We start from the raw sequence: 27,023 nt of genomic DNA, 5'->3' as shown, positions 1-27,023 counted from the left end.
GGGGGCTTATGCTCCAGGGGAAGCTCAGGGCTTCTCCTCTCCTGGCGGGGGCTCAGGGCTCCTCGTGCCTGACGAGAGCGGGCAGTCCCACTGGTAACTGGAAGAGGAGTTTCGCCCTTTCTGGATGGCCATTTTCTCCCTGCACAGTCCCTGGCTCCCCGGCTTTAAGCGAGGGTGTTTCTGGGGCCGTGGAGGGCTAACTGGCTTCCATGGGACTCAGGGCAAAAGCAAACTTCCCTCCCCCGAGACTCCTGCGGACGACGACGGCTACAAAGAGCGACACATCGAGGGATGTCACACAGCGGCCCCGCTGCTGCTCTCTCTCCTGCTTCGTACTGAGCCCCGCTTCCCTGCTGCTGCCTCTAACTATACTCAGAAAATTAATGAAAGGGAAATAAAAATTCTGTGAGAATCTAAAACTTGGGTAATCTTTTTTTTATTTGAGAACTGCTCCTTCCTCCGCCTGGCTGTCTCTAGCCAGCTCCCACGTGAAGGTGGCGGGAAGATCAGGAAGCCCCGGGGCTCCGGTGTCCGGCCTAGGGGAGCCACCCGGCCCTGACAGAGGGGACAAGGGCCCAGGCCAGCCTCCCGCAGGCCCGACAACCTCCAACAGCGGTTGCTGCCGTCACTGCCTTTTTCTTCTCTTCTATCCTACTGCTCTTCAGGCTCAGACTAATTCTGCTCCTAGTCACCGAGGTCATTGAGCCTGGAAAGCTCTCGTGCCAAAGAATGAACGCTCTACTTCTTTGAGTTACTCTCTCTTACCTCAATCTGCCCATTCCTCACCCAAATATCGGGCAGAGCGAGAGCTTACAGCCCCACTGGTCTCTGCTGAATCTCGGCACAGAAGCGGGAGCGCTAGGGAGGCCTCTGCTACGCGGACAGGCCGACAAACCTGGGCACGGTCCGCGCGGAGCGGGCTCTAAGTTTTGCTGCCCGTGCTTCTGGGGATCTGGCCCGGGGGTGCTTACCACGGCCTGGGGGCTTGAGGTACTAGGGGATTCTGTCTCCGGGCCAGGTTCTCCCTCTAAAAGCTATACCTCAGCGACAGAAAAGGGCTGACAGGCCGTACTCCTAGGTGACGGCCCGCGCGGGCCCCTCCCAGAGCGTCGAGCTCTGGCGTCCACATCTTGGGGCTGCTGGAGCCCAACAGCCTGCACCCCTCAATTGTGTCTAGTGCAGGTCACATATTCCTGTGAAGGTGAGGGTCTTTGGGTGGGAGCCATGGGATTCAGGGATGCTCTGCGTTCTCGACAACTTCCCCGGGGAGAGCCCTTTGGTCCTTTTGGTCAAGTAGATGTCCAGGTTCCTGAGCAACTGCTTTGGATTCCTTTTGGCCAGGATTTCCAGGTCTGGAAGGGAAAGGGCGGATAGACTCCTTTATCCAATCCCGATAGAGGGACCTATCCCACAGGTAGCTCTCTGACGGGAGATGAGCCTGCAGGCTGGCCCAGGCCCAGAACCCCAAAGGTAACCGCTCTGGGAACACTCCTGCGTTCTGGAAGCTCTGGAAGCTCCCAAGGAGAAAATCTCAAGAGAAGGCGGTAGAAGGTCCTTTCAAAGGCATGAGAGCAGGACTGAGGCCTGGCGGGGACTAAGGGAAGCCAGAAAGGAGGGGTATGGACAGCGAGCAAGTGCTAAAAATGGGGGCAACGGGGAAAGAAAGCAGCTCTAAGGGACACACAGAGGCAGGCTGCTACGGAGCCACTTTAAGAAAACACAAACCTGCAGCTGAAGGAACTGGCCTAGGGGTGCTAAGGTTCCCCTGGGGGGAGGCACACACCTTTAAGAACAAAGCTGGAGTCTAGAATGGTTTTCTGCTGGGTCTTCCAGATGTAGGCCAGGTGGAGAAAGATGGCTGCATACAGGCTGTTCACGACCGGGATCACCGTATGCTGGCGATTGCATTCTCTACGAGGCAGGGGAGGAGAACACGAGTGACTGACTTTGGAAAGCTCAGCAAGTCATTCTTATGCCCTGTACAATATGGGGGGACCTCCAGAATCACTGTTCTTCTCACGCCACTACTGGTGGCGTCTCCCCCACTGACCACTGATCAGAAAGCCCATTCTCGGGCCATTTCCTGACGCTCTCAGGTTACTCTGGAACAGCCCCAGAGAGGGCTTGCTCGTGCTAGAGAATGGCTCCGATGAGCACAGATTTTACCCCTGACCACACGCCCACAAGCGGCTGGTCGCGGACTGGGCCAGAGGCGGATGAGGGACGGGCTGGCCAGTCGGTCCTGAGCCGCGCTGAGCCGGCGGATTTTCCACACGAGCAGCCTGGGGACTCACTTGGAGAGACACTCCTCCCGAAGGGCGTGGATCACTATCTGGGTGATGTTCACGGACATCACACAGAAGGGAAAGTGCTGGAACAGAAAGGACACCAGGTCAGCAGGAGCTCCGGCTCTGATGGTCTTCCCCTGCCACCAATGGCCTTTCCCCACCACCAACGGCCTTTCCCTGCCATCGACGGCCTTTCCCTGACACTTCTACATCCTAAAGCCCCTCTGGGCCATCAACCCTCCAACACCTCCACGACCTCCCTTCCCTAGGGCTGAACTTGAACCCAATGTCCAGCCACTCCCTGCACGTCACTCCGTGTCCCTAGAGATGGGGCACCATAAGGGTCAGTTCCCAAACATTCAGCAACGGACCGTAATCAGGAACGGACTGAACTCAGCTTGTATGGTTCAGCAAAATACTGAGGAGGCAAAATGGATTCCATGGCATGCTGGGCCAAGAATCAGGAGGTTCTAATCTCCTATCAACTGCTGACCTGCTATATAACTTCAGACAATTCATATCAAGGCTCTAAGACCAGTTCCTCATCTGTGAAATGGGGATAATATTTGCCTTACTTATCTCACTCACAGGGTGCTGTAAGGAACTATGAAAACACTTCTCAAGTTGTACAGGATTAATCAAATTAAAGGTATTATAAGATACATTAGAATGAGAAAAAATTAACTATTAAAATAAATCAAGAGCAAAACCAATTTAAAAGCAAATAAACTCTGCCCTGAAGAACTGTGTTATGTGCTGGTGGTTTCCTGTTCTCGAGACCATCTGGACCAGGTACTGTCCTACAGAGTTGGGTCTAAACGGGTGGGGATGAGGTTCTTAGGATCAAGTTCCTTAAAGAGGAAGCCGTTTCAAGCACCTTTAGAGCACTCAAAGGGAGATCTTGGGGTCATCCCTCAGGCCGAGTGTCCCAAACTTATGTTTGATCCCTCAGGCAGCTCTTTGGAAGGATTGAGGGCCTGAGTTTAACTCCAAAACCCACAAGGGGGGTTACACAGAAAATTTCATTTGTCTAAGGAATCACTGAACATACTTTTAGAGCATGAAAGGGTTTAAGAAATCACCTCATCCCTCGCTTTCATTTTTACAGATGAAGAAATAAATGATACGGAGCTGAAGTGACTTGCTTCTGGTCCCACAGCCAATTAATAATAGCCACGGAATCACTATCCTTTCTACTGCTGCCTCCCCACCCCCTTGTACGGTAAGTATGTTAAATTAGTAAGCATTAAAGAGAAAAACACAGTCTCACAAAGAATCCCATAGAAACAAATGAAAACGGAATGATATGGTTGTAGGCAGATTAAAAAAAAAACAGCTAGAGCTCTCAGCTTTTAAAAATAGAACTGGGTGGATGAATGCCTAGCTGGGCTGATTTTAGGGAAATGGCCTTGAGCAAGCCCACAGAAACATGGACACGGAAAACCAAGCGGCCCTCACTCTCCGATCCCGCTGTGCTGCGGAGGACGATCTGTGGCACGGGGGTGGGCCCTTCCCCCCCGAGCACAGACCAGCGAGCCCCCGAGGAATCAGACTGGTCACGGGCGACCTGAAGACAACGCAGGCTTGGTTCCACGTACGAATGGCCCCCAGCACCTACTCTAGTCGGGCCGAGTGTGACTTTTTTCTTAGGAGACTGGGCTTCTCCACAAACCAGCAGAGACCACCTTCCAGGACGGCAGGCCCGAAGACCAGCCATCCTGAGCTTCTTTCTGAACGGAGGGCGTAAGAAACCATGGCAATGAGGCCATCTTGGGGCGAACAGCTCCGGAAGGCCGAGGGCGCCGTTCCTCCTTTTGCCCTGGAGGCCGCAGTGCACACAGCCGGAATGGGGGTGACTGCTCAGAGAGAACTCAATCCGCCCCCTTCGAGGTGCAGAGGAGGCCCAGGGAGGGAACATGCGGGGGGACTCCGGGCTCTGCCTCTAACACCAGAGGCAGCAGAATTAGAGGGAATTTCCCCATGAAGCTCAAACAGAAACAACCAGAGGGGAAAGTCGCCAGAGCTGAGCTAGTTGGAAATGCACTTCTAAAATGGTTTCCCATTCCAAATCCAGATGAAGAGGACCAACTTTCCAGTGCTTAGCTTCATCTGAGATCAGAAGGGGTAATGCGGGAGAATTTACCCACAGAAATAACAGGGGCACTTGCTGTTTACAGCACGCAGTCGGTGCTTAATAAAGGCTTGTTGAGTTGAAGACATTTGGGTCCCTGAGTGGGTCACCAAGCCTGAAGCTGGACCATGACGGCCTAAGAAGTCCCTGGCCAATTACCCATGCATATGTTTTGTCCTAAAAAGCTATAATAAAAAATAAAATTAAAAAAAAAGTCCCTGGCCGTCCCGGGGAATAACAAGGTCATTAACAAGCCCTGTCCGGAATGAGCTGGGGGGGAGGGCAGGCTTGCGAGCTCCCGAACGCCGCTCTTCCCTTTACTGCGGCCTCGGCAAGGCTTTCACTTTGCAGAACATTCTCCCTTTCCCCACGAGGGTCAGAGGCTGAAAGTGGAGAGGAGAGGAATTCCCTAAGGAATATTAGCTCAGGCCTCAGGGAGGCCGGCCTGGGGTTCGCCTAGGGCTGGCAGCCCACGGCCTGTGGCCTGCTGTGCGCCCCTCACTCAGCCCAGGACTGGCCACGGCGCCGGTCAGGGGCTGCAGCACAGCTGGGCCGGCCGTACCTGGACGTGGTGCTGGGAAAGGCGGAAGATCTCATGGGCTAGCAGGAGGGTTTTGGCGTCCATCACCAAGTAGAGCAGATGCAGGAGGGCCAGGAAGCCCGCCCCTCGAAGGTCTGTGCCCGGGTTCGATCCTGTAAGATAGAAGCATCCGGGAGGCAGGGCGGGAGCCAGATCTTCCTGGGGCAGCGAGCTCAGGAGCCCCCTGCTCCCCTTCTACCTCCCCTCCCGCCAGGGTCCTGGACCACTCCGGGAAGGGGGCTCCTTTCTGCGCGCCACTGCCTGACAAATTACTTTTCAAGGTTCCACAAAGGCAGCGAACACGGGGTCAGAACTGTTTACCCCAAGGGTCAGGGAGCAGACCAAGACAAAGTGCGCCCCGACCTGGAATCAAAGGAATCCGTCCGAGAGCTTTCAGTTTGCTTCGTGGCCCACCCGCCCCGCCCCCAGTTCCAGGCTCGGAAGCTTCTGCTCTGTTACCTTGAAAGCCCAGTTCCTCCCAGTGGGTCCCGGAGAGGGCGCAGTCAAATCTGGAACCCGTGAGCCTCTTATAGATGGTCTGCAGGACGCGGCCGTGCACGGGGTCTTTGTGGTCTAGGCTGCCTGCGTCACAAACACACAAGCCCGCTTTCCCCCCTGCGCGCCTCCCCATGGCGGCCCTCCAGAGGAGGAGAGCTCTCAGGCTGGGGGCCGGGCCCTGCCCTCCCCCGCCTCCCTAACTGCCTCCCGGGCTTCCAGCTGACCGAGGTCAGTGACAGTGCTCCCCGCTGACCGAGGTCAGTGACAGTGCTCCCCGCTGACCGAGGTCAGTGACAGTGCTCCCCCGCCCCGCCCTCGCCCCTCTCCGCAGGTGTCTGAGGGCAGGGCCCTTCCCCCAGGCCTGGGTCCCGGGCACACCCGAGGGCGTCACTTACACTGGGCAATGGCCAGGATCAAGTCGCGTTCTTCCTGAAGGCCGTCGCACAGCTGGGGGGGCCCGAAGAGGCAATGGAGGAAAGCCGAGAGCCCCCTGCGAGGAACCGTTGACTGGATCTTTTCCTGAGGAAAAGAAAGGAGCAGTGAGCTGGGGATACTTCTACTTACCCAGGAAGCAGGGGCCCCCCAGGGGCCTGGGCCACAGACCGGGGAGAGGCCCTCTGCGGGACCATCTAAGCCTTAAACCCTTTACAGCCCAAGTCCCCCGCAAGCTGCGGCCCCCCCCCCCCTGGACTTTTCTGGAAACAGACTGGCGACAGCCTCCTGCGGCTGGTGGGAAACACCCCTCGGGGCTGGCGTGTCAGGGCAAGCTCGCCCGGTGCTTGGTCCACGAGTTCCTCCCCTTGCAAGGGGCCAAGAAGGACAAGGGCGTGTGGACCCCCATTCTAGCCCGCTGGGCCGGGGCCTTTTCTGTCATGGTCCCTCCGGTGAAGCCTTTGCACCCACCTCACAAGCACGATAAATACACAACAGAATCACCAATGAATTACCAATGGAACCAGGTCTACCAGCACAGAGAAGTCAGAACCCGGCAGCGTGATGTCAGGACCCACACCACAGGGATGGGCTTTCTAAGCTGAACAACGCGGGGGCCCGGCGTATAAGGGGCCTGGGGTATAAGGGGCCCGGCGTATAAGGGGCCTGGAGTATCCGGAGCTCAGGGTATAAAGGGCCCGGCATATAAGGGGCCCGGCGTATAAGGGGCCTGGGGTATCTGGGGCCCGGGGTATCTGGGGCCCGGGGTATCTGGGGCCTGGGGTATAAGGGGCCCGGCATATAAGGGGCCCAGGGTATCCGGGGTCCGGGGTATCTGGGGCCCGGCATATAAGGGGTCCGGGGTATCCGGGGCCCGGGGTATCTGGGGCCCGGCGTATCTGGGGCCTGGGGTATAAGGGGCCCGGCATATAAGGGGCCCAGGGTATCCGGGGTCCGGGGTATCTGGGGCCCGGCATATAAGGGGTCCGGGGTATCTGGGGCCTGGGGTATCTGGGGCCCGGCATATAAGGGGCCCGGGGTATCTGGGGCCTGGGGTATAAGGGGCCCGGCGTATAAGGGGCCCAGGGTATCCGGGGTCCGGGGTATCCTGGGCCCGGCGTATAAGGGGTTCCTGCATATCCGGGGCCCAGCCTTCCCCAGGCCCAGGAATGCCTTCCCCTCCCAAGCGCTCCTGGCTGGCCGCTCTCCTCCGCCACCGCCCGCTCCTGTTCTCAAAGACTCCCTTCACCCCCTTTCTCTGGGTGGGACTAGTTGTTCTGAAGTGACTAACCCAGGAGACCCCCGGCAGTCTCAGCGGTTCCGTTCCTCGTTTTCCCACCCCCCCAGGTTATGTAACGACTCAGCTGACTTCCCGTCCGCCCGGCCGGGCCAACTCCGCGGTGTCTGCACACAGGACGCCTTTCATCCTGCCTGGCTCCTTCCCCCGGCCCCCTCAGCCTGACCGCCCGCCGTGGCCGTACCCTGCAGACGGAGAGGTCGGCTGTCTGGAAGTGCTGGAGGGCCTCGTTGAAGGAAATCAGCTGCCCGGTCCTGTCTGGCCTCTCCCAGGAGCCTGTGGACAAAGAAGGGCGCGCTCTGGGGGTCACATCCTGTCTCAGAGCTGCTCCTACGTCTACACGGGTCCCTCAGCTCCCCCTCCTGATCCGGGCCCGTTATCCCACCCGCCCGACCTCTGCTCCACCCCAGGCGCGAGACCCCCGGAGCACTGATCCCCTTGAGGGGCTCAGGCCAGAGGCCGGACCTTAGGCCAGGGAAGAGGGAAGTGTCCCTGGTGCTCCCCGACCCAGCCCCCCCCTGCCAGCTCCCGCAGGGCCGCGCTCCTTCACTGACCCACTTCTGGCCGAATGCTCTCCACTGACTCCCACTCCTCCTCGGCTCTGAGCATCTCCAGACTGTCGCCCGCGGCTGTGAGAAAAGGGTCAGGGCGTGGCTGAGTGAGTCACCGCCTTCACTGTGTGTTAAAGGGCGGAGGGGCTCCGGGCGGCCCCGGGGACACAAACTGGGGAGCTGGCTCTCCCCATCCCGAATCCGACCGGGGGCCGGCGCTTCCAGGAGGGCCAGAGAGGGCGGGAATGGCTGCTTGGGCCAAGGCTGGAGACTCGTGCTGCCTCCCAATGCTCACCCGGGTCACTTAGTCCCAAGTTAAAACAAGAGACCCAACGAGCAGAGACTTGAGCTTCTCCCCCAGAGGAGAAGAGGCAGGGAGAGAAGCCGGAGGGTTTGTGAGGGGGCTGGAGGGACCTGGGAAGAAACTTGAATGGAGAGCCTGAGGGCTCGATGCAGACAGAAAGGAAACCGAGCCAAAGCAGCATCGCAGAAGTCCAACTGGAAGGGAGCTCAGGCGTTCTGGCCAATCCCCCCATTTCTCAGTAGAGAAGACTGAGGTTCAGGGAGGTTCTGTGATTTGTCCAAGGTCCCACAGCTAGTACACCTAAGAGGCAGGATTTGAACTCAGGCCTCTGACTCCATTCCCTTCAAGACGCTGCCTTCCCTGGGCAGCTCTACTCTGGGAACAGAAGGTTTCTCTTCCATCTTCTGGGTTATTCTTTGAATATTCAAATGTCTATGGTTGATAATGAGTGTCAAATTCTTAATAAAAAAGAAAACTTGGAAAGTCAAGAAGTCAAAAAGATGATGTCTGAGAGGATTTTGGACTTTAGGTTACAGCTTAAAACACAGAAATGGCAGCCTGGGGGCTGAGAATGACTGCAGCTGAGCAAAGGCTGGAGTCCTGTGAAAAGGGCTTGAGAGAGAAAAGGAGGGGAAGGGATCCGCTGGGTACCATGCCCGCCCCGCAGAACCCTGAACCGGCCCACGAGGGTCCGCACATAGATTTCAGGAGGGCTGTGATTATGAGGAGAGAAAAACTATAACTATTTTTCACTAACTTCTACTTGAAATTTAACCTCTCCTTTCCTTCAATGGTGAGTTTTCAAAAGCCCACATTATTCAGACAGGCCCGTGGGACAAAAAAGGCCAGAGAGGACAGCTAACGCAAGGAGGAGGGGCCCCGAGAGTCCACGAGGCCGAGGAAGGAGCCCTTGGTACAGGGCCAGCCTCGGGGGCCGCTCTCCAGAGGCAGGAAGGCCTGGCTGACAAGGGAGATGGAGCTCAGGCAGAGGGGGAACACGCCCGAGAAGGAGCCCGAGCTGATGCCTCGAGGGCAGGTTGTCTCCGGAGAGCCACTGGGTGCCTGGGGGTGGGGAGCACGGCGGGCCCCAGCAGAGACGAGCGTCACCATGTAGGGACCCGCGCAGACCAGGAAACAGTGACAATCTGGCCGAGGCGGGCTCCAACTGTCCAGGTATCGGGGCGCTCCCTTTCTGCAAAAGCGACAGGTTCACTAATTCCTGAACCAGTGAAGGGGGACCCCATTCTGCGCCTGCCTCCCGTCCAAGGGAAAACTTGGCAGCCGGCTGGAAATGAGGGCCCTGGAGAGAAGGAGAAGGAAAGCAGACAAGGGCGACGGCCTTCGCATCTGTGGGGTTCGAGGAAAAGACAGAAAGGGGCCATCAGACTAAAACTCTACAGCGGAAGTCAGGAACCCCTCAAGAATGATTGGGGAGACACAATTCCCAAGGAAAAGCCAAGAAGAATGCATGGAATTTACTAACCAGCTCAGGTTTTAAGCATCTCATCTGTTGGATGGATTAAAAAACCACCCGACACTCACAAATTTTGTTGGCCCCAGACCGGCTTCGCACCCCATTCAACTATCTACCAGGACAATGGGGGCACACTACTACTGGCTGTGCTGAGCTCCCCCACTGCTCCCAGACTTTCAAAGGCTGGCTCTGGAAGCACCAATAGTACCAATCCTACCATGTGACAAGCCACCACTGCAGTGATGATCCCCCAACTACTGGGGACAAAAGTCCCTTCTCCAGCCGCTTTCCCCCATGTGTAGCCTATTCCCCATCAGAATGCCAATTTTTTGAGAGGAACCACCCCATTTTTGTCTTTTGTTAAGTCCCTAGAATTCTCACACACAGAAGGTAATGTCTATTAAATGCCTTCTAATTAAGAAGCCATGTACAAAGTTAGAAGCAAGGACAAATATCAAAGCATGGTTACACAAATGTGATATGGTCTCACAGAAGTCTTGGTTCTCTACCTCAACAAGCTAAGGCTGTTGAAGAAAGGGAAGGAAAACAGAAAGAGATATATATGTGTTTTTTTAAATACAATGCACTGAGAAATAAAGGAGAGTCTAAGCAACAAAAGGGTCCCTATCATACAGGACAGTTTGGTGATAACTGACAAGGGTGAAGGCAATGATTTAATTTTTATTTTGTTTTTTTTTTCTTTTTTTTAAGAAGAAGAATGATCTTTGGATTGAGAGGGCCAAGACAAACACAGTTAACAGAGAAGACTCCCAAAATCAGTAGGAAGCTAGTCAAAGAACTTCTGGGTGTCCCTGATGAGTTCAAAGTACTTGACCCAGCAGAACTAGATCTTTGGGGGCTGAAAATACTAGCACATGCAACTGCTGAACCACTATTGATCATCTCTGACAGGCTACAGAGCAATAATATACATCAAGAGACTTAAGGAGTCAGTGCCATGTAATGAAAATCTGGTTTTAAGAGGGCTGAGGAAGAGACCCACTTACAGAAACATTGTATAAGAAACATGGAGTGCTAGAAATGCTATTTTGGGGGATTTCTCTTGGCCAAAAAGAAGGATTCTGTGGTGAAGAGAAGTTTACTAGGAAATGATAATAATGTTGGTGGGGGAAAGGAAGCAAAACTTATCAAAAGTCTTTTTAAAAAGAAAGATTGTGGAGGAAAAAAGACAGGAATAGAGATACTAAATGTCCCAAATGTTTTTTAAAAAAGAGAATGGAGTCTGGAATCACAGACTGATGAGCTTTACACTTAATTTCACAGGAAAATGCTAGAATGTATTATTGAAGGGATGGCTAGCGAACATCTGGGAAAAGAAGCAGAAATGACAAAGAACAAGTCCGGCTTCAGCTTTTCATAAATTCCACCACATTGGGTTCTTACGGCTTTTCGGGATTCTTTGCACCAGGTGTGGGGCAGGAAGGGACACCAGCTTGAAAGCGGGGAGATGTGAGATGTAAGGAAAGGTTCAGAGACAATATGAAATTATTGGAAACCCACGAGCTCAGAGCTGGGAGGATCTTGGGGCCATGAAAAAGGCTTCCCTCACCCAAGCTCTCAGGACAATGGGGAGGGCTGTTCTTGATTAATTCTGATGTGATGAAGGCACAGCCTTCATGAGTGGTGTAATAATAACTCCAGGCTATTTGGCCTTGGAAGTGGTGGAGAGACCTCAATAATAATAGAGACCCCAACAGTTTTCAAGAAGTTCCAGGTCCCTTGGAATAGCCCACCTTGGAATGTCACCTTAGGAATGTAGCTACTGGGAAACATGGCCCAACTTTAGAGCACGCGTGGGAAAGAAGGGGAGCTGGGCCTGATCTCTTTATCCCAGGAAGCTATTCCTTTGAGGACATCTGGTTTGTCATCCAAGTGTCTGGGTTGCCATCTCACTCCTGGATTTCTCAGCTTAAGAAAGGGGGTTTTGTTAGCTCCCATTACCAGACCTCCCAGCAATTATGTGAACCCCAATCCCATGATGTCATTTACTTGGCTCTGTTTTTTGTTCTGTATTCCCAAATCCCTATAAATTCACTGCCTCCTCTTTGCTCTCTTGGAATTTAGCTCACTTGAATTGGCATTACAATTGTAATAAAAATCTGCTTTGACTTGGAGATTATCTAAGCCTCCAAATTCTTTTGGGATATCAGTATCACTGGTCCAGAATAACAATATTCTGGGGTTCTCTTGAACCCCAGCAATCTGACTTGGTGTCATGGTAGATTGGCCAGAATAAAGACAATCTCAACCCAAGATGTCAATCTAGCATTTCAAGTGTGGGGAGATTTGCCTAAACCTGATGTCTTTCTTTTTCTTAGTACTTTGTAAATTACTTCCTCTGATTCTCCTCTCTCTTCAGGAGATAAAAAGGTAAATATTGTTCCTCTTTTACAGCAAAGGAAACTGAAATCCAGGGAAGATAACTGAAAAAACAATCCAGGAAAATAGGAAAAGAATTGAGAATAGCTAGTAACATTTGCAGAGGGCTTTTCTGAAAGTACTTTCAGGGATATTTTATCTGCTCCAAACAACAACCTTTAAGCTAAGTAAGGCAGATATTATTCTGATTTTACAGATTGAGAAATAGATACAGAAATTAAATAACTTGTTCAAATAACCTAAGAAATCAGCAATCAAGCTGGAAGCAGAGTCTGCTCTTCTGAAGCAGAAGAGCCCAGTGCTCATGATCAAAAAGCAAAGCCCATGGGATCCTCTGAAAGGGAGCAGGAGACAGGGAACAGCTCTCTGGAGGCCTGACTCAAAGCTCTAACTACGCCTGGGGTTAGCCAGAAGACTCACCGACCGGCTCCAAGCTACTGTCTTCCTCAGTCAGATCCTGGAGGTCCATCTGGTATTTCAGGACGGATACCTGCAGGAGCCAGAGACCATCAGTATGGGGATGGATCCCAATGATGCCTCTGTGAAGTTTCATGCATTAAAACGCCCTGTCGCCACCAGGTTTTCAAGCCCTGGAATTAAGTCCTGGGGCCTCATAAGGAAAGGTTCAGAGACAATATGAAATTATTGGAAACCCACGAGCTCAGAGCTGGGAGGATCTTGGGGTGTGATGACAGCCCTGACCCGGAGGCTTTCCAGTCAGACTCAGGAACCCTCTCTCCCATCATTCCAGATGAAGCCCCTCTTTAAATAATCTGCCCTCCCTTCTTTTCGAGGTTTCTGTGTCTTAAGAAAACACTCCAAGACAAAAAAGCATCTCAGCTTGCGTTGATACTTCAGCTTTAGATAGCACTTGGAGGCAACAAGATGCCTTCCTCACAAGAACCTCACGGGGGAGGCAGTGCACTCGTTATTCCAATCTTACAGATATGGAAACTGAAGCTTAGAAAGCAAGCTGGATAACTTCCTGAAGGTCACGCAGGTAAGCGAGGAGCCCAAAATGAGGATCTGAATATAGGCCTGCTGACTTTAAGATCACTGCTCTTGTCACTAGACCCCAGTGACCCCAGGGAGGCTCCTTATGTGGCCGTAACTCAGTGAAAATATCTGAAGGTCATTTTCTGGAGGGGGGGACCCTGCCTCTCTATCAAAAGTTCCAGGGTCAACAATACAGCAGAATGTGTTTAACATATATTGTATTACTTGCTATCTAAGGGATGGGGGGAAGGGAAGGGAAGGGAAGGAGAAAAAAAAATCAAAACACAAGGTTTTGCAAGAGTGAATATGGAAAACTATCTCTGCATGTATTCTGAAAATAAAAAGCTAAAAACCAAAACAATACAGCAGAGATGGCAAATGTTAATAATTAATGGAACTGGATAGTGCTCCTTGATTTTTGGGACGGAAGCCAAACAATCTGAAGTAAGTAACAATCTGAAGAGTTTCAAAGCTTCTATGATTACAAATAATGAAAGGGCAGTACAAAGAGCTAGGGGACGTCCACATATACACTAATGCTGGCTGAATGATGGATCTATGGGTCCAGAAAAGCCAGAATCGACTCAGGTAGAGATACATACTGGAACACATCTGACGGCTGGAAGGAAGCCGCCGTTCTCATCAATCAGAGAGGACTCCACAGAAATTCTCATAGTCTACAGGAATTAAGGAGAGGAATCAGTTTACTAGGTGTGCATCCATCTCCCATTTAATAGTTTCACGCCCATTAAATGTCTTATTGCTTCTTAACTCCAATGTTCTTTAAAACAAATTCATTTCTAGGAAGGTAACTTTTTAAAAAGGGAAGAGAAAACTATCAAACTGCCTCACATCCTGTTCCCTCAGTTCACAAATGGGGAAACTGAACCCGAACATCAGGGACTGGCCTCCTTTGAGTTCTGATGCAGCCAGAACTCCTCCCCGTGCTAGCCCTCGACACACTGCTGACTCCTCTGAACTCTTGAAAGAGTTTACCATTGCACACGTAGGTACCTCGCCTTCTCTAATGGACTGTTCCGAGAATCACCGACTCTCCCCTTTGGAAAACACCTCGGCCATCTAATCCACACTGTCCCTGAGAATAATTCCCTTTGTTACAGCCCTACAGCGGTGGTGCCTCCGTTCCAGGACGGGCGTGTCCTCGCCCAGCACACCCTGCCCTTCCCAATCATTCTGAAGGTCATCAGCCAGACGCCACTGCCCATCCCCCCTCACTCGATTCCTCATTCCCATTCCCTTCAACCCTCCCTGAAAAATGACAATCAAATGTCGCCCGTGCCCTCTGGAAGGCCTATTCTATAGGCAGTAAGCTTCTCTTCACCCTCAATCTTTTCCTCTCCCACTCCTTCCATCTTCTGGCTGTCACGGCTTCCCCTAATGATCCACCTCCTTGGCCACCCTTCCCAACACTGGCTGCCCCTTCACTCCTTCCCCTCACTTACTGGTCAAAGCAGGCTCCTTGCTCCCCCCCACCCCCAGATCCTCCCCATACCCCATCACTCGTGCTGTTTATCTCTACTGTACAATCAAATGGTGCGGCTGATTCTTGTCATTCATGCTCGTTGGTTCTATAGTCACGGGACCATGAGTTAGAGAACAGGGAACTGCTGCTCCCTTCTCTGGCTCCTGGGAGCCCCGGGTCACAACAGGGCCTTACGCACTTTCCAGTCATGGACAGCTTGTTCTGGTTGTTAACAATGAACGCAGGACCAGCAGCCCTGTCATTCATGTCTAAATGAGGCTTCCCAAAGGCACAAACTTTCTCTCTCAGGGGCTTCCCAGCCTTTAGGATCACTAGACAGCAGTAAAACACTGTCTGGGGCCATTTAAACAATGAAATCTCCGACAAATAAAGTGGAATACTATGGCACCGCAAGAAGGCTGCTTGTTCAGAGCGGGGAGATAATCACTGCATTGACCCTTGCTGTAACAGGTCCTCGCTCTGCACGTGGCCATGGGGGAGGCAAGTGAATCCCCAAATATAGGAGGTGTGAAGAACTGGGCTGGCTGGGCCAGTGCCCGCAAACCTCCACGTCACTCCCTTCCTCCCCAGATGGAGCTGGTCCAGGGCTCCCAGGTTTTCTGGCCCTCCTACTAGGGTCTTAATGTACCTGGGCTGTCATTCAGTGTTCTCTCCTGGCTCCCTCCTGCCTCTCTGACCGCTCCTTCTCCGCCTTCTTTGCTGGATCCTTTTGTGTCTAAGGGTGTCCTTCAGGGCTCTGTCCTGGGCCCTCTTCCATACACCTTACCTCAGTGACCTCATCTGCTCCCAGAGATTTAATTACCTATCGGATGATTCTCAGATCTGTCTCACCTAAACTCGATCTCTTCCCCGATGCTTAGCATAGCAACCTACCCAAACTAGATGCTTTCCAAATGTCTGGTAAATTAAACTTGGATATAAACATTAAGTTCCTCAAATGGAAGATCTTCCTGGATGGGAGGAGAGTTTAAATGTGATGAATGAAGGTCAGGATACTAAATCTTTTCCCATATATTTCTAAATTTATTTTCCACTCACATCAAAAAATTATCTTCTCTAATTCTGTCCCCAGGTCAGAGTACTTACCTGGTCTTCTCCTCTCCCTGCCCCCTTAGGGGGATAGCAAGCGCCTTCATTCATGTCTTAACAGTATTCCTTTTGGAAAGCCTTGGTGGCTCAGCACAAAATTTCTGGTAAGGCTGGAAATTGAGAAGCTGCAGATGATGAAAAACCACGGCCTGTCTTTTCTCTGGTCACGCAGGCTGAGGCTGAAGAAAGAGAACTCATAAGAAATCAGAAGGCTCCCATCCAGCCACCTCTGGGGGCCTCACTTCTCCCTTGGGATCTCCCAAAGACGCGCTGATTCCGGAGACGTGGATTGGCTAACTTTTCTGCGCTATCAGGCCAACCTGTTTCTATAGCTCAAGTTTCTGGATCCTCAGATCCACAGGAACAGTCGATTCTGCCTCAGTTCTGCTAGCATGATCACTGGGCTATGCTTCCACAAACCAGAAAGTCCTCACAAGATCCAGGCTCAGGGAAGAGTTGGTCTTCTTGTGCAGCAAAATCCTAGGCAGAGGCGGAGCTATTGGGATCAACCCTGCAACAAAAGCCAACTCACATTATCATTTGCAATGGTGGTCTCCACTACAGAAGGGACCTGTGCCCCAAGAAGGGGATGGCACCATGCCAAGGGTAACCAGCTGCAGGATGGGATGAAGGGGCTCATGTCACCTTCCACTATTTTCTTTTTATATTGTTTAATTTGTTCTGGTTATTCATGAAAATCAATTTTTAAATACACATTTCTTTATGAATCACATTAGGCAATCCATTATCGTCAATATAATTCCAGCCTGCCCTTTGCAACATTCCCACTGCCTTCTCCCAACCTTTCCCCTCTTGAACCAAGTAGAGGCTCGTTGGGTCAGTTGCAACAGTTGAACAGGCCATACTCCTTTCCCTGCCCAGCCCTCCCCTCAACAACGTGCCCACATTCCGCCCCCTTATTACCTCATGGCCGAGGCAGGTGCCCACAGGAAGGTATCTGTCTCCTTTTTGTTCTTGCTGGGACAGAGTGAGCATGTTGCACCACTGGTCTCAGGATATTATCTTTCCCTTAGAAACCACCGACTTCCAAACTCCCGCTTCTGTTCAGTATGTCACCATCCTTTCAGTCACCTTCCTCCTCCACAAATCCAATCTAATCTGTAGCCAAATCTTGTTCATAATATCTGACACCTTGTTTTTTTCTGCCCACTTCTCTCCACTGAGATGGCCCCTCTCCCCAGACTAATGCAATAGCTTTCTCCTCTGCTTCCTGAACTTGGTTTTCCTTAATAGAATCCAGCTTCCATACTTGTCAAATTGATAGTCCTAATACACAGGTCACTCCTTTACTCAATCAAATGGTAGTTCACCATTGACTCTAAGATGGCATTTCTTCTTTATTTCATCCCTTTTTAAATGTCTATTTTTGTGCAAGTTTAATAATATATGTAATTATTAGTAAATCAGATATAAATACAAACTTTATATATATATATAGCACACAATTCAAATACATTTTATATATATAGTTTTATAAAGTTACATACATACATATATTTGAACTGTGTGCTCAAAATTTGTTTTACTTGTTGGGGTATGTGGCCAAGAATGTCTGGAGACTAATCTAAAATGTCTTTGATGGGGTGGGATCTGGATCATGATTTAATCAATATAGGGAACTCTGTAATTTGTGGAGAATTAATAATCTTAGTGAGTTGTCAGAGGCTCTACAAGATTGGGTCATCTGAGTGAGAGAGAGGGAGAGAGAGAAAAAGAGAGAGAGAAATAGAGAGAGAGAGAGAGAGAGAGAGAGAGAGAGAACGCGCAAAGACTAGATTGCCAGGCCTCCTAATCCAACAGCCAGCCTTTACTCTATACATTAATCTGCCCCGACCCACGTCACACTTTATCAGCTTGTCTAGGGAGCAAGAAGCTGGGGAAGCAGGATGTCCCGCACCCCCAAGCAGGCTGAGCCAGCACTGTGAATAGCAGGTAGGAGATGATCAGTCTGACAAAGTATGTTCTCTTCAGTTTAGGCCAGAGTCCTGCAGGTGACCTCCAATGAGATCCTATCTTTAAATACCAACACGTGGAAAATAGGGAAAAGAGCAATTATGTGGCAAGCAGAACGATGGCTGGAAGACAGGTTACAGAACCAGTGTAAAGAAGGAAGGTTCACCTGTCCTTGGAAGAGAATTTTTTTAATAAAGATGAATCCTTTTCAAATCATCATATATTTATCATCACATGTTATTTGCAAGACAGCAGGTGGTATGGCGGACAGAGCGCTGGGTCTAGACTCAGGAGGACAAGTTCAAATCCAGCTTCAGATACTGCCTAGCTGTGTGACTCTGGGCAAGTCTGCCTCAGTTTCCTCCTCTGTAAAATGATCTGGAGAAACCAGCATCTCTGCCAGAAACCTCCAATGGGGTCACAGAGAGTCGGACAACTGAAAAATGATGAGCAATACCACCACTCAATGCAAGGCGCTGTAGCAGGCGCTGCCATTTTTGCATCTTTCCTTTGGGCAGGAGAGCAGAGCTGAAATGGGAAGAGGATGAGAGTTCTGAGTGCCCTGACCTGTTCTCAGATACCAAGGGGCAGCTCTGTGACATCAAAGTTCTCCTGGAGAAGCCATGAATCATGGGACATTCTCATCTCAGGTGATCCAACTTGGGGATGACCAAAAGCACAATGTGTGTGTGGGGGGACATTACTGAGGACAAATGACTGCAAAGGAAGCACACGAGTGGTACAGAGAGGACGAGGAAAAGGTCAAACCCTCATCCACACAACACCGAAAGCTCCATCAGCACCTTGGAAAGACCCTCTAAGAAAGGGTGCGACGTCACAGAGCCAGAGCTCAGAGTCAGAACTCAGGGAGTCAGAGCTCGTGGAGCCAGAGCTTGTGGAGTCAGAGCTGGAAGCTACTGAGCTCACGTTGTGCACACGAGGAATGGGAGGGGGGAGTCTTCCAGGCAGTAATCTCTGGAGATGAGATTTAAGCCCAGGGTCTCTGTGTAGTACCAGAAAAACTGAGGTGAGTGGAGACTGGTTTAATTTTAAGTGGAGAGTTTAATAAGCCCGCTGGCCGTATGGGAATATGTTCCAAAGGCCGTGGTACCAGAGAAACTGAGGCACAGAGCTCATACAGGGTTTCAGCTAACAATACGGACGCTGAGGATGCAATTAGCCTGACATCTTGCAGCTGTTGTTATCTTTTGGGAAACACTTCAAAGGCAGAACAGGGAAAGAAAGGCAGATGAGGGAGGCAAGGACACTGGGAGGAGAGGAGACAATTCAGGGAAGGACAAGCCTGTCAAGATATGCTTTCTTATCTAGGATTAAGTTATGATCTCATAACTCCTTGTCTTGTGGAGGACAGGAGGCAGTGAGACATGGGACAATTCTCAAAGTCCCAAGGGAGGGAAGGCTAGAGATGGGGAAACGGGCGCCTGGACGATGTTTTTCTTTGCGATCCTTCACTGTGACACAATGGTATGTGAAGGGGGGTCGGAGCCTCAAGGTTTAAAGTTTTCTTTTAAACCAAATTTTCCCAAGCCTAATTGCACAAATAAAAAGAGGAGGGGGGTATGGCCTGCTATCCAGGCCCAACCAGTAGCGTGGCACTGCACTGCCCCTTCGCAGGGATTGGAAAAGCCGAGCTGGCTGCCTTCTACACTGGAGGAAGGTCTGCCCTCACCAAGCAGGCGTCCGTATATCTGCAGAAGGGGAAGGCCCTCTGAACAGGTGCTGGAAGTGAGTGACTGATTTCATCCATGTCTACACTCAGGCAGACAACACAAGTACGTGAGAGCCCGGTGTCTCAGCAGCCAAAAGTCAAGCGAGGTCTGGGGCCTCGTTCACAGAGGTCAAGCTTCTAGGACCCAGGAGGGGATCGGTGGCTCTCCTTCTCCCCATTCAGCCCCTAGCTGGGGCAGTGCCTTCAGGTCCAGGAAGTGCAGCTTTAGGAGGGTCAGAGACAGGGCAACCAGTGTAGGGAAGGGCCCGAGGCCCCCACAGAAAGCTCAGGTGAAGGCAACGAAGAAGTCTCAGGTGACACAGGGTTACTGTCTTTTGGAGGAGGCATTATACTTGCTCTGCTGCCTTCCAGGGGGAGAGCCAGGGGCAACACAGAAAAGGGACACATTAAATCCGATCTCAGGAAAAGCTTCCCAACTATCAGCGCTGCCCGGAGAGCTGGGGGCTCCTCAGGCAGAGGCCGGACGACCACTTGTCAGATGCAGCCCAGTTAGGCTATGCACTGGGATATCAGAATACATGGCTCCATCGCTCCCAGCTTCTTAAACCATGGGTCGCAACCCTACATGGGGTCGCGTGACTGAATATGGGGGTCGTGAAATTATGATTTGTTATCAGTGTTTGACTTGCATGTATCCAGTCAGGTAAAAATCTCTCACGTGAAAGGAGGCTGTGAGCGGAAAAAGTTACGAAGGCCTGCCATCACTCACTAAACAAAGAACTAGGGATTATGGGAGAATAGTGTATCTCTGGCTGCCTGCAGGAGTTCATACCTAATTTCACTCATAGAAGAGACGTTTCCAAGATGGCTCATGCTCAGGAAAAGCTAGGTTAGAGATACCCTCGCCCTGGTGAAAGGCTAATTACAGTTTCATCGCTGTTGCTAAGACTGTTTTTCATTCCCAGTGAAAACTGGCCTCCTGTTCCCATGACAACCAAACTAAACATCAGGCGGAGCTAAGACTCCCAAATGCTCCCCGTCACTTGGGAGGGAAGCCTGTGGGAGTTTACTTCGTGACCTCCATGGAGCAGCAGCTGGGGAGAGTGGAGGCTCCTAGACGCAGCTCAGAAGACCTGCATTTTGCAGCAGATACAAACATCAGAGCCCGAAAACAACACCCCCTTGAGAACACGGAGGCCCTGAGGGAGAAGTCACACAGTTAGAGAGAAGCAGAGCCAGAGCGTGGGCCCCTGGGGCTGGAGCCAAGACCCGCTCCGGTGCCCCTTTGGACAACTCCTCCTCTCTCTGCACTTCACTTTGCCCTTCCACAAGGGTCATTTGCAAATAAACAAATACGATCCATTCCTATTTGCAAGGTACTATTTTAGGTGGCAGGAGCTTTCCAATAGTCACTCTGGGAATGAAAAAAAGTCTCCAAAAAAAATGTCGATTAGAGGAGGAAAAGCATCATAGGGCAAATTATTTCAGTTCTAAGTCTCAGTTTACTCATCTGCAAAATAGGAAAGAGAGCATCTACCTCATGAAGTTGTTGTAAGGCTCAAATGAGATAACTTGGGTAAAATGCTTGGCCAATAGTTAATGGGCTATTTTCTGTCTCTACAGCATCTCTATATTCCCCTTTTCCCACTCACTCATACTTGGCTTACTCCTTCTAAGTGGTTTCTTTGCCTCAAGTTTTTTCTTATTCCACTCCATTGTCCACAAAGCTACTGAAATTATTTTCCTAAAACTTAGGAGTCTGACTGTGATAACCCACTGACTTCCTACTACTTCTAGAATCAAATAGAAGCTCTTCTGTTTAACACTGGAAGCTTTTCATAAATTGACCTTCTCCTCCTTCCTCCTTTCCCCCAATATCCCCACATTTCTCCCCTCCACACTCTCTTGGGTCCTGTACTGATAATCTATATCCCACTTCCACGCCTTTGCCCAAGCTGTTCCCTCCTGACCTCAGCTTCTCATACTCCCTAACTTCTTACAAAAATGAGTGGAAATACCACCTTCTATAGAAGGCCTCGGCCAGTCCTCCCAGCCCTCAATGCCTTCCCCTCTAAGGCTGCCTTCCGTTACCTCTGTATACAGCAATACAACCTATCTATGTTCCATATACATCTCTCTCTATATATCTACTCTGTGTACAAATATATATATCTGTACACATTTATATGTTTATATATACACTCTGTCTATATACATCTCTCTCTCTATGTGTGTATATATATATACCCTGTCTATATACATCTTTCCACATTCTGTACCCATCTATACCTATTCCGTATACATCTACATACCCCCCCCTCTCTCTATATATATACCCTGTCTATATACATCTCTCTTTCTCTCTCTCTCTCTATATATATACCCTGTCTATATACATTTCTTTATATTCTGCACACATCTATATATATATATATATATCTCTATATATATATCTACTCTGTGTACAAATATATATATATATATATCTGTACACATTTATATATGTTTATATATATACCCTGTCTATATACATCTCTCTCTCTCTATGTCTCTATATACCCTGTCTACATACCCCCCCTCCCTCCCTCTCTCTCTCTCTCTCTCTCTCTATATATATATATATGTACCCTGTCTATATACATCTCTCTCTCTCTATTTATATATATATATATATATACCCTGTTTATATACATCTCTCTCTCACTCTCTCTATATATACCCTGTCTATATACATCTCTCTCTCTCTCTCTCTCTCTCTCTTCTCTCTCTATATATATATATATTATATATATACCCTGTCTATATACATTTCTTTATATCTCTATATATATATCTACTCTGTGTACAAATCTCTCTCTCTCTCTCTCTCTCTCTCTCTATATATATATATATATACACACACACCCTGTCTCTCTCTCACTCTCTCTATATATACCCTGTCTATATCCATCTCTCTATGTCTATATATACCCTGTCTACATACATATCTATCTCTCTCTCTCTCTCTCTCTCTCTCTCTCTCTCTCTCTCTCTCTCTATATATATATATATATATATATACCCTGTCTATATCCATCTCTCTCTCTCTCTCTCTCTCTATATATATATATATACACCCTGTCTATATACATCTCTCTCTATATATATACATATATATATATACCCTGTCTATATACATCTCTCTATCTCTCTCTCTATATATATACCCTGTCTATATACATCTCTCTCTGTATATATAGATACCCTGTCTATATACATCTCTCTCTCTCTCTCTATATATATATACATATATATATATATATACCCTGTCTATATACATCTCTCTCTCTCTATATATACCCTGTCTATATACATCTCTCTCTGTATATATAGATACCCTGTCTATATACATCTCTCTCTGTATATATAGATACCCTGTCTATATACATCTCTCTCTCTCTATATATATATATACATATATATATATACCCTGTCTATATACATCTATCTCTCTCTCTATATATATACCCTGTCTATATACATCTCTCTCTCTCTCTATATATATATATATACCCTGTCTATATACATCTCTCTCTGTATATATAGATACCCTGTCTATATACATCTCTCTATATATATATACATATATATATATATATACCCTGTCTATATACATCTCTCTATCTCTCTCTCTATATATATACCCTGTCTATATACATCTCTCTCTCTATCTCTCTATATATATATACCCTGTCTATATACATCTCTCTCTATATATATACCCTGTCTATATACATCTCTCTCTGTATATATAGATACCCTGTCTATATACATCTCTCTCTCTATATATATACATATACATATATATATATATATATATATACCCTGTCTATATCCATCTCTCTCTCTATATATATACCCTGTCTATATACATCTCTCTCTCTATCTCTCTCTCTCTATATATACCCTGTCTATATACATCTCTCTCTATATATATACCCTGTCTATATCCATCTCTCTCTATATATATACCCTGTCTATATACATCTCTCTCTGTATATATAGATACCCTGTCTATATACATCTCTCTATCTCTCTCTCTCTATATATACCCTGTCTATATACATCTCTCTCTCTATCTCTCTCTCTATATTATACCCTGTCTATATACATCTCTCTCTCTATCTCTCTCTTATATATATACCCTGTCTATATACATCTCTCTCTCTCTCTATATATATATATATCCTGTCTATATACATCTCTCTCTGTATATATAGATACCCTGTCTATATACATCTCTCTCTATATATATATACATATATATATATATATACCCTGTCTATATACATCTCTCTATCTCTCTCTCTATATATATACCCTGTCTATATACATCTCTCTCTCTATCTCTCTCTCTATATATATACCCTGTCTATATACATCTCTCTCTGTATATAAAGATACCCTGTCTATATACATCTCTCTCTGTATATATAGATACCCTGTCTATATACATCTCTCTCTCTATATATATACATATATATATATATATATATATATATATATACCCTGTCTATATACATCTCTCTCTCTATATATATACCCTGTCTATATACATCTCTCTCTCTATCTCTCTCTCTCTATATATACCCTGTCTATATACATCTCTCTCTCTATATATATACCCTGTCTATATACATCTCTCTCTGTATATAAAGATACCCTGTCTATATACATCTCTCTCTGTATATATAGATACCCTGTCTATATACATCTCTCTATCTCTCTCTCTCTATATATACCCTGTCTATATACATCTCTCTCTCTATCTCTCTCTCTATATATATACCCTGTCTATATACATCTCTCTCTCTATCTCTCTCTCTATATATATATACCCTGTCTATATACATCTCTCTATCTCTCTCTCTCTATATATACCCTGTCTATATACATCTCTCTCTCTCTCTATATATATATATATATATACCCTGTCTATATACATCTCTCTCTGTATATAAAGATACCCTGTCTATATACATCTCTCTCTCTCTCTCTCTCTATATATATATACCCTGTCTATATACATCTCTCTATCTCTCTCTCTCTCTATATACCCTGTCTATATACATCTCTCTCTCTCTCTATATATATATATATACCCTATCTATATACATCTCTCTCTCTCTCTCTATATATATATAACCCTGTCTATATACATCTCTCTCTCTCTCTCTCTCTCTATATATATATATATACCCTGTCTATATACATCTCTCTCTCTATCTCTCTCTCTATATATATACCCTGTCTATATACATCTCTCTCTCTATCTCTCTCTCTATATATATCCTGTCTATATACATCTCTCTCTCTATATATATACCCTGTCTATATACATCTCTCTCTGTATATAAAGATACCCTGTCTATATACATCTCTCTCTGTATATATAGATACCCTGTCTATACATCTCTCTATCTCTCTCTCTCTATATATACCCTGTCTATATACATCTCTCTCTCTATCTCTCTCTCTATATATATACCCTGTCTATATACATCTCTATCTCTCTCTCTATATATATACCCTGTCTATATACATCTCTCTATCTCTCTCTCTATATATATACCCTGTCTATATACATCTCTCTATCTCTCTCTCTATATATATACCCTGTCTATATACATCTCTCTATCTCTCTCTCTATATATATACCCTGTCTATATACATCTCTCTCTCTCTCTATATATATATATACCCTGTCTATATACATCTCTCTCTGTATATATATATACCCTGTCTATATACATCTCTCTATCTCTCTCTCTATATATATACCCTGTCTATATACATCTCTCTCTCTATCTCTCTCTATATATATATACCCTGTCTATATACATCTCTCTATCTCTCTCTATATATATATACCCTGTCTATATACATCTCTCTATCTCTCTCTCTATATATATACCCTGTCTATATACATCTCTCTCTCTATCTCTCTCTATATATATATACCCTGTCTATATACATCTCTCTATCTCTCTCTCTATATATATATACCCTGTCTATATACATCTCTCTCTCTCTCTCTATATATATATACCCTGTCTATATACATCTCTCTCTGTATATAAAGATACCCTGTCTATATACATCTCTCTATCTCTCTCTCTCTATATATATATACCCTGTCTATATACATCTCTCTATCTCTCTCTCTATATATATATACCCTGTCTATATACATCTCTCTCTCTCTTATATATATATATACCCTGTCTATATACATCTCTCTCTGTATATATAGATACCCTGTCTATATACATCTCTCTATCTCTCTCTATATATATATACCCTGTCTATATACATCTCTCTATCTCTCTCTCTATATATATATACCCTGTCTATATACATCTCTCTCTCTCTCTATATATATATATACCCTGTCTATATACATCTCTCTCTCTCTCTCTCTCTATATATATATATATATACCCTGTCTATATACATCTCTCTATCTCTCTCTCTATATATATACCCTGTCTATATACATCTCTCTCTCTCTCTCTATATATATATATACCCTATCTATATACATCTCTCTCTGTATATAAAGATACCCTGTCTATATACATCTCTCTCTCACTCTCTCTATATATATACCCTGTCTATATACATCTCTATCTCTCTCTATATATATATATATATGTGTGTGTGTATATATATATATATATATATATACACCCTGTCTATATACATCTCTCTCTATGTCTATATATACCCTGTCTATATCCATCTCTCTCTCTCTCTATATATATATATACCCTGTCTATACACATCTCTCTCTCACTCTCTCTCTCTATATCCTGTCTATATCCATCTCTCTCTCTCGATATATACATACACACCCTGTCTATACACACCCCTCCACATTCTGTACCCATCTATACATATTCCGCATACATCTATAACTAGCTCTCTCGGCACCCTATTTACATCAGTGTACAAGACAGTGTATATGAGCATCCTCTCTCTACGTCCCCTCCCGGCCCCGTTAGAATGGGAGCTCCTTGAAGGCAGGGCAGGGCTTTTCTTTTGCAGTCACAGCGCAAGGTCCGGAGCAGGCACTTAAACGCTCACTGGACTGGATCGCGATGCAAAGGGCTGGGGGACGCACGGAAAGGCACAGACATTCCCTGCTCTCAGTCTGTCGGGAGGACAACGTGGGAACAACCACGTACCCACGTGCTGGGTTTTGTTAAGAACTTTGATAAGTCTATTTTCCTACCATCGGCCCCCGCAGCCCAAGGGTTGTATTTGATGCATTTAAGAATACTCGAGAAAAGGGGCCACAACTTCCCCCCAAGGGGCCCGCGCCCCAGAGCCGGGCGGCCCTCAGTTTCAGAGGCGGTGTCAAGCTGCCCGGCCAAGGGCAGCCCCCAGCCCCATCTAGACTCCCCGCCTGCGTAGGAGCCCACGAGGCGCAGGCGCAGGTGCAGCCCGGGGGCTGGAGAAGTTACTTTGTGCCCATCCCTCAGTCACGCCTTCCTTCTGCCCAGAAGGAAGCTCTCGGGGGCGGCCGGGGGGGTATAGGACCTTCCGAGGCGGGTAAGGGACCTACTTGCCTCAGTCTCCTAGACCGCCGCCATCCCGGGGGTCTCCATCCTCCAGGAGCCGCCTCCGTGTAGCAGCTGCCGCCTCCGTGTAGCAGCTGCCGCCTCACACCAACGCCCCCAGAGTCCGCACCTGCGCAGTGCATCGTCCGCGCGGGCCCACCCGGGAACTACACTTCCCAGCAGGCTTGACGAGCGCCCCTTACGGCCGCCGGCC

The 27,023-nt window shown here is 48.0% G+C and overlaps 1 protein-coding gene across 3 annotated transcripts; it reads right to left on the bottom strand.

Annotated features, from left to right (window-relative positions):
* Positions 1 to 420: 420 nt before the first annotated feature.
* Positions 421 to 26,962, bottom strand: ELMOD3 (ELMO domain containing 3). 3 transcript variants are annotated; one of them, XM_051974355.1, is made up of 13 exons: positions 26,815 to 26,962; positions 15,865 to 16,055; positions 15,542 to 15,723; positions 13,554 to 13,628; positions 12,376 to 12,445; positions 7,781 to 7,855; positions 7,411 to 7,502; positions 5,893 to 6,016; positions 5,459 to 5,581; positions 4,982 to 5,112; positions 2,295 to 2,371; positions 1,784 to 1,911; positions 421 to 1,352 (listed from the first exon to the last, which is right to left on the bottom strand). In XM_051974355.1, exons 3-13 carry the CDS (start codon positions 15,593 to 15,595, stop codon positions 1,174 to 1,176), a joined length of 1,128 nt encoding a protein of 375 aa, XP_051830315.1. In that variant the 5' UTR covers positions 15,596 to 15,723; positions 15,865 to 16,055; positions 26,815 to 26,962; the 3' UTR covers positions 421 to 1,173. The 3 variants fall into 3 exon arrangements, with proteins under 3 accessions (XP_051830315.1, XP_051830317.1, XP_051830316.1); XM_051974357.1 differs by lacking the exon at positions 7,781 to 7,855 and having other exon boundaries at positions 26,815 to 26,958; XM_051974356.1 differs by lacking the exons at positions 13,554 to 13,628; positions 26,815 to 26,962.
* Positions 26,963 to 27,023: the final 61 nt, after the last annotated feature.

This window comes from Antechinus flavipes, chromosome 2 (assembly GCF_016432865.1).
Source record: "Antechinus flavipes isolate AdamAnt ecotype Samford, QLD, Australia chromosome 2, AdamAnt_v2, whole genome shotgun sequence".
NCBI classification, from domain to species: domain Eukaryota; kingdom Metazoa; phylum Chordata; class Mammalia; order Dasyuromorphia; family Dasyuridae; genus Antechinus; species Antechinus flavipes.
The sequence above is the reverse complement of the archived record's forward strand: the minus strand, read 5'-3'. Positions and strand labels throughout refer to the sequence as shown.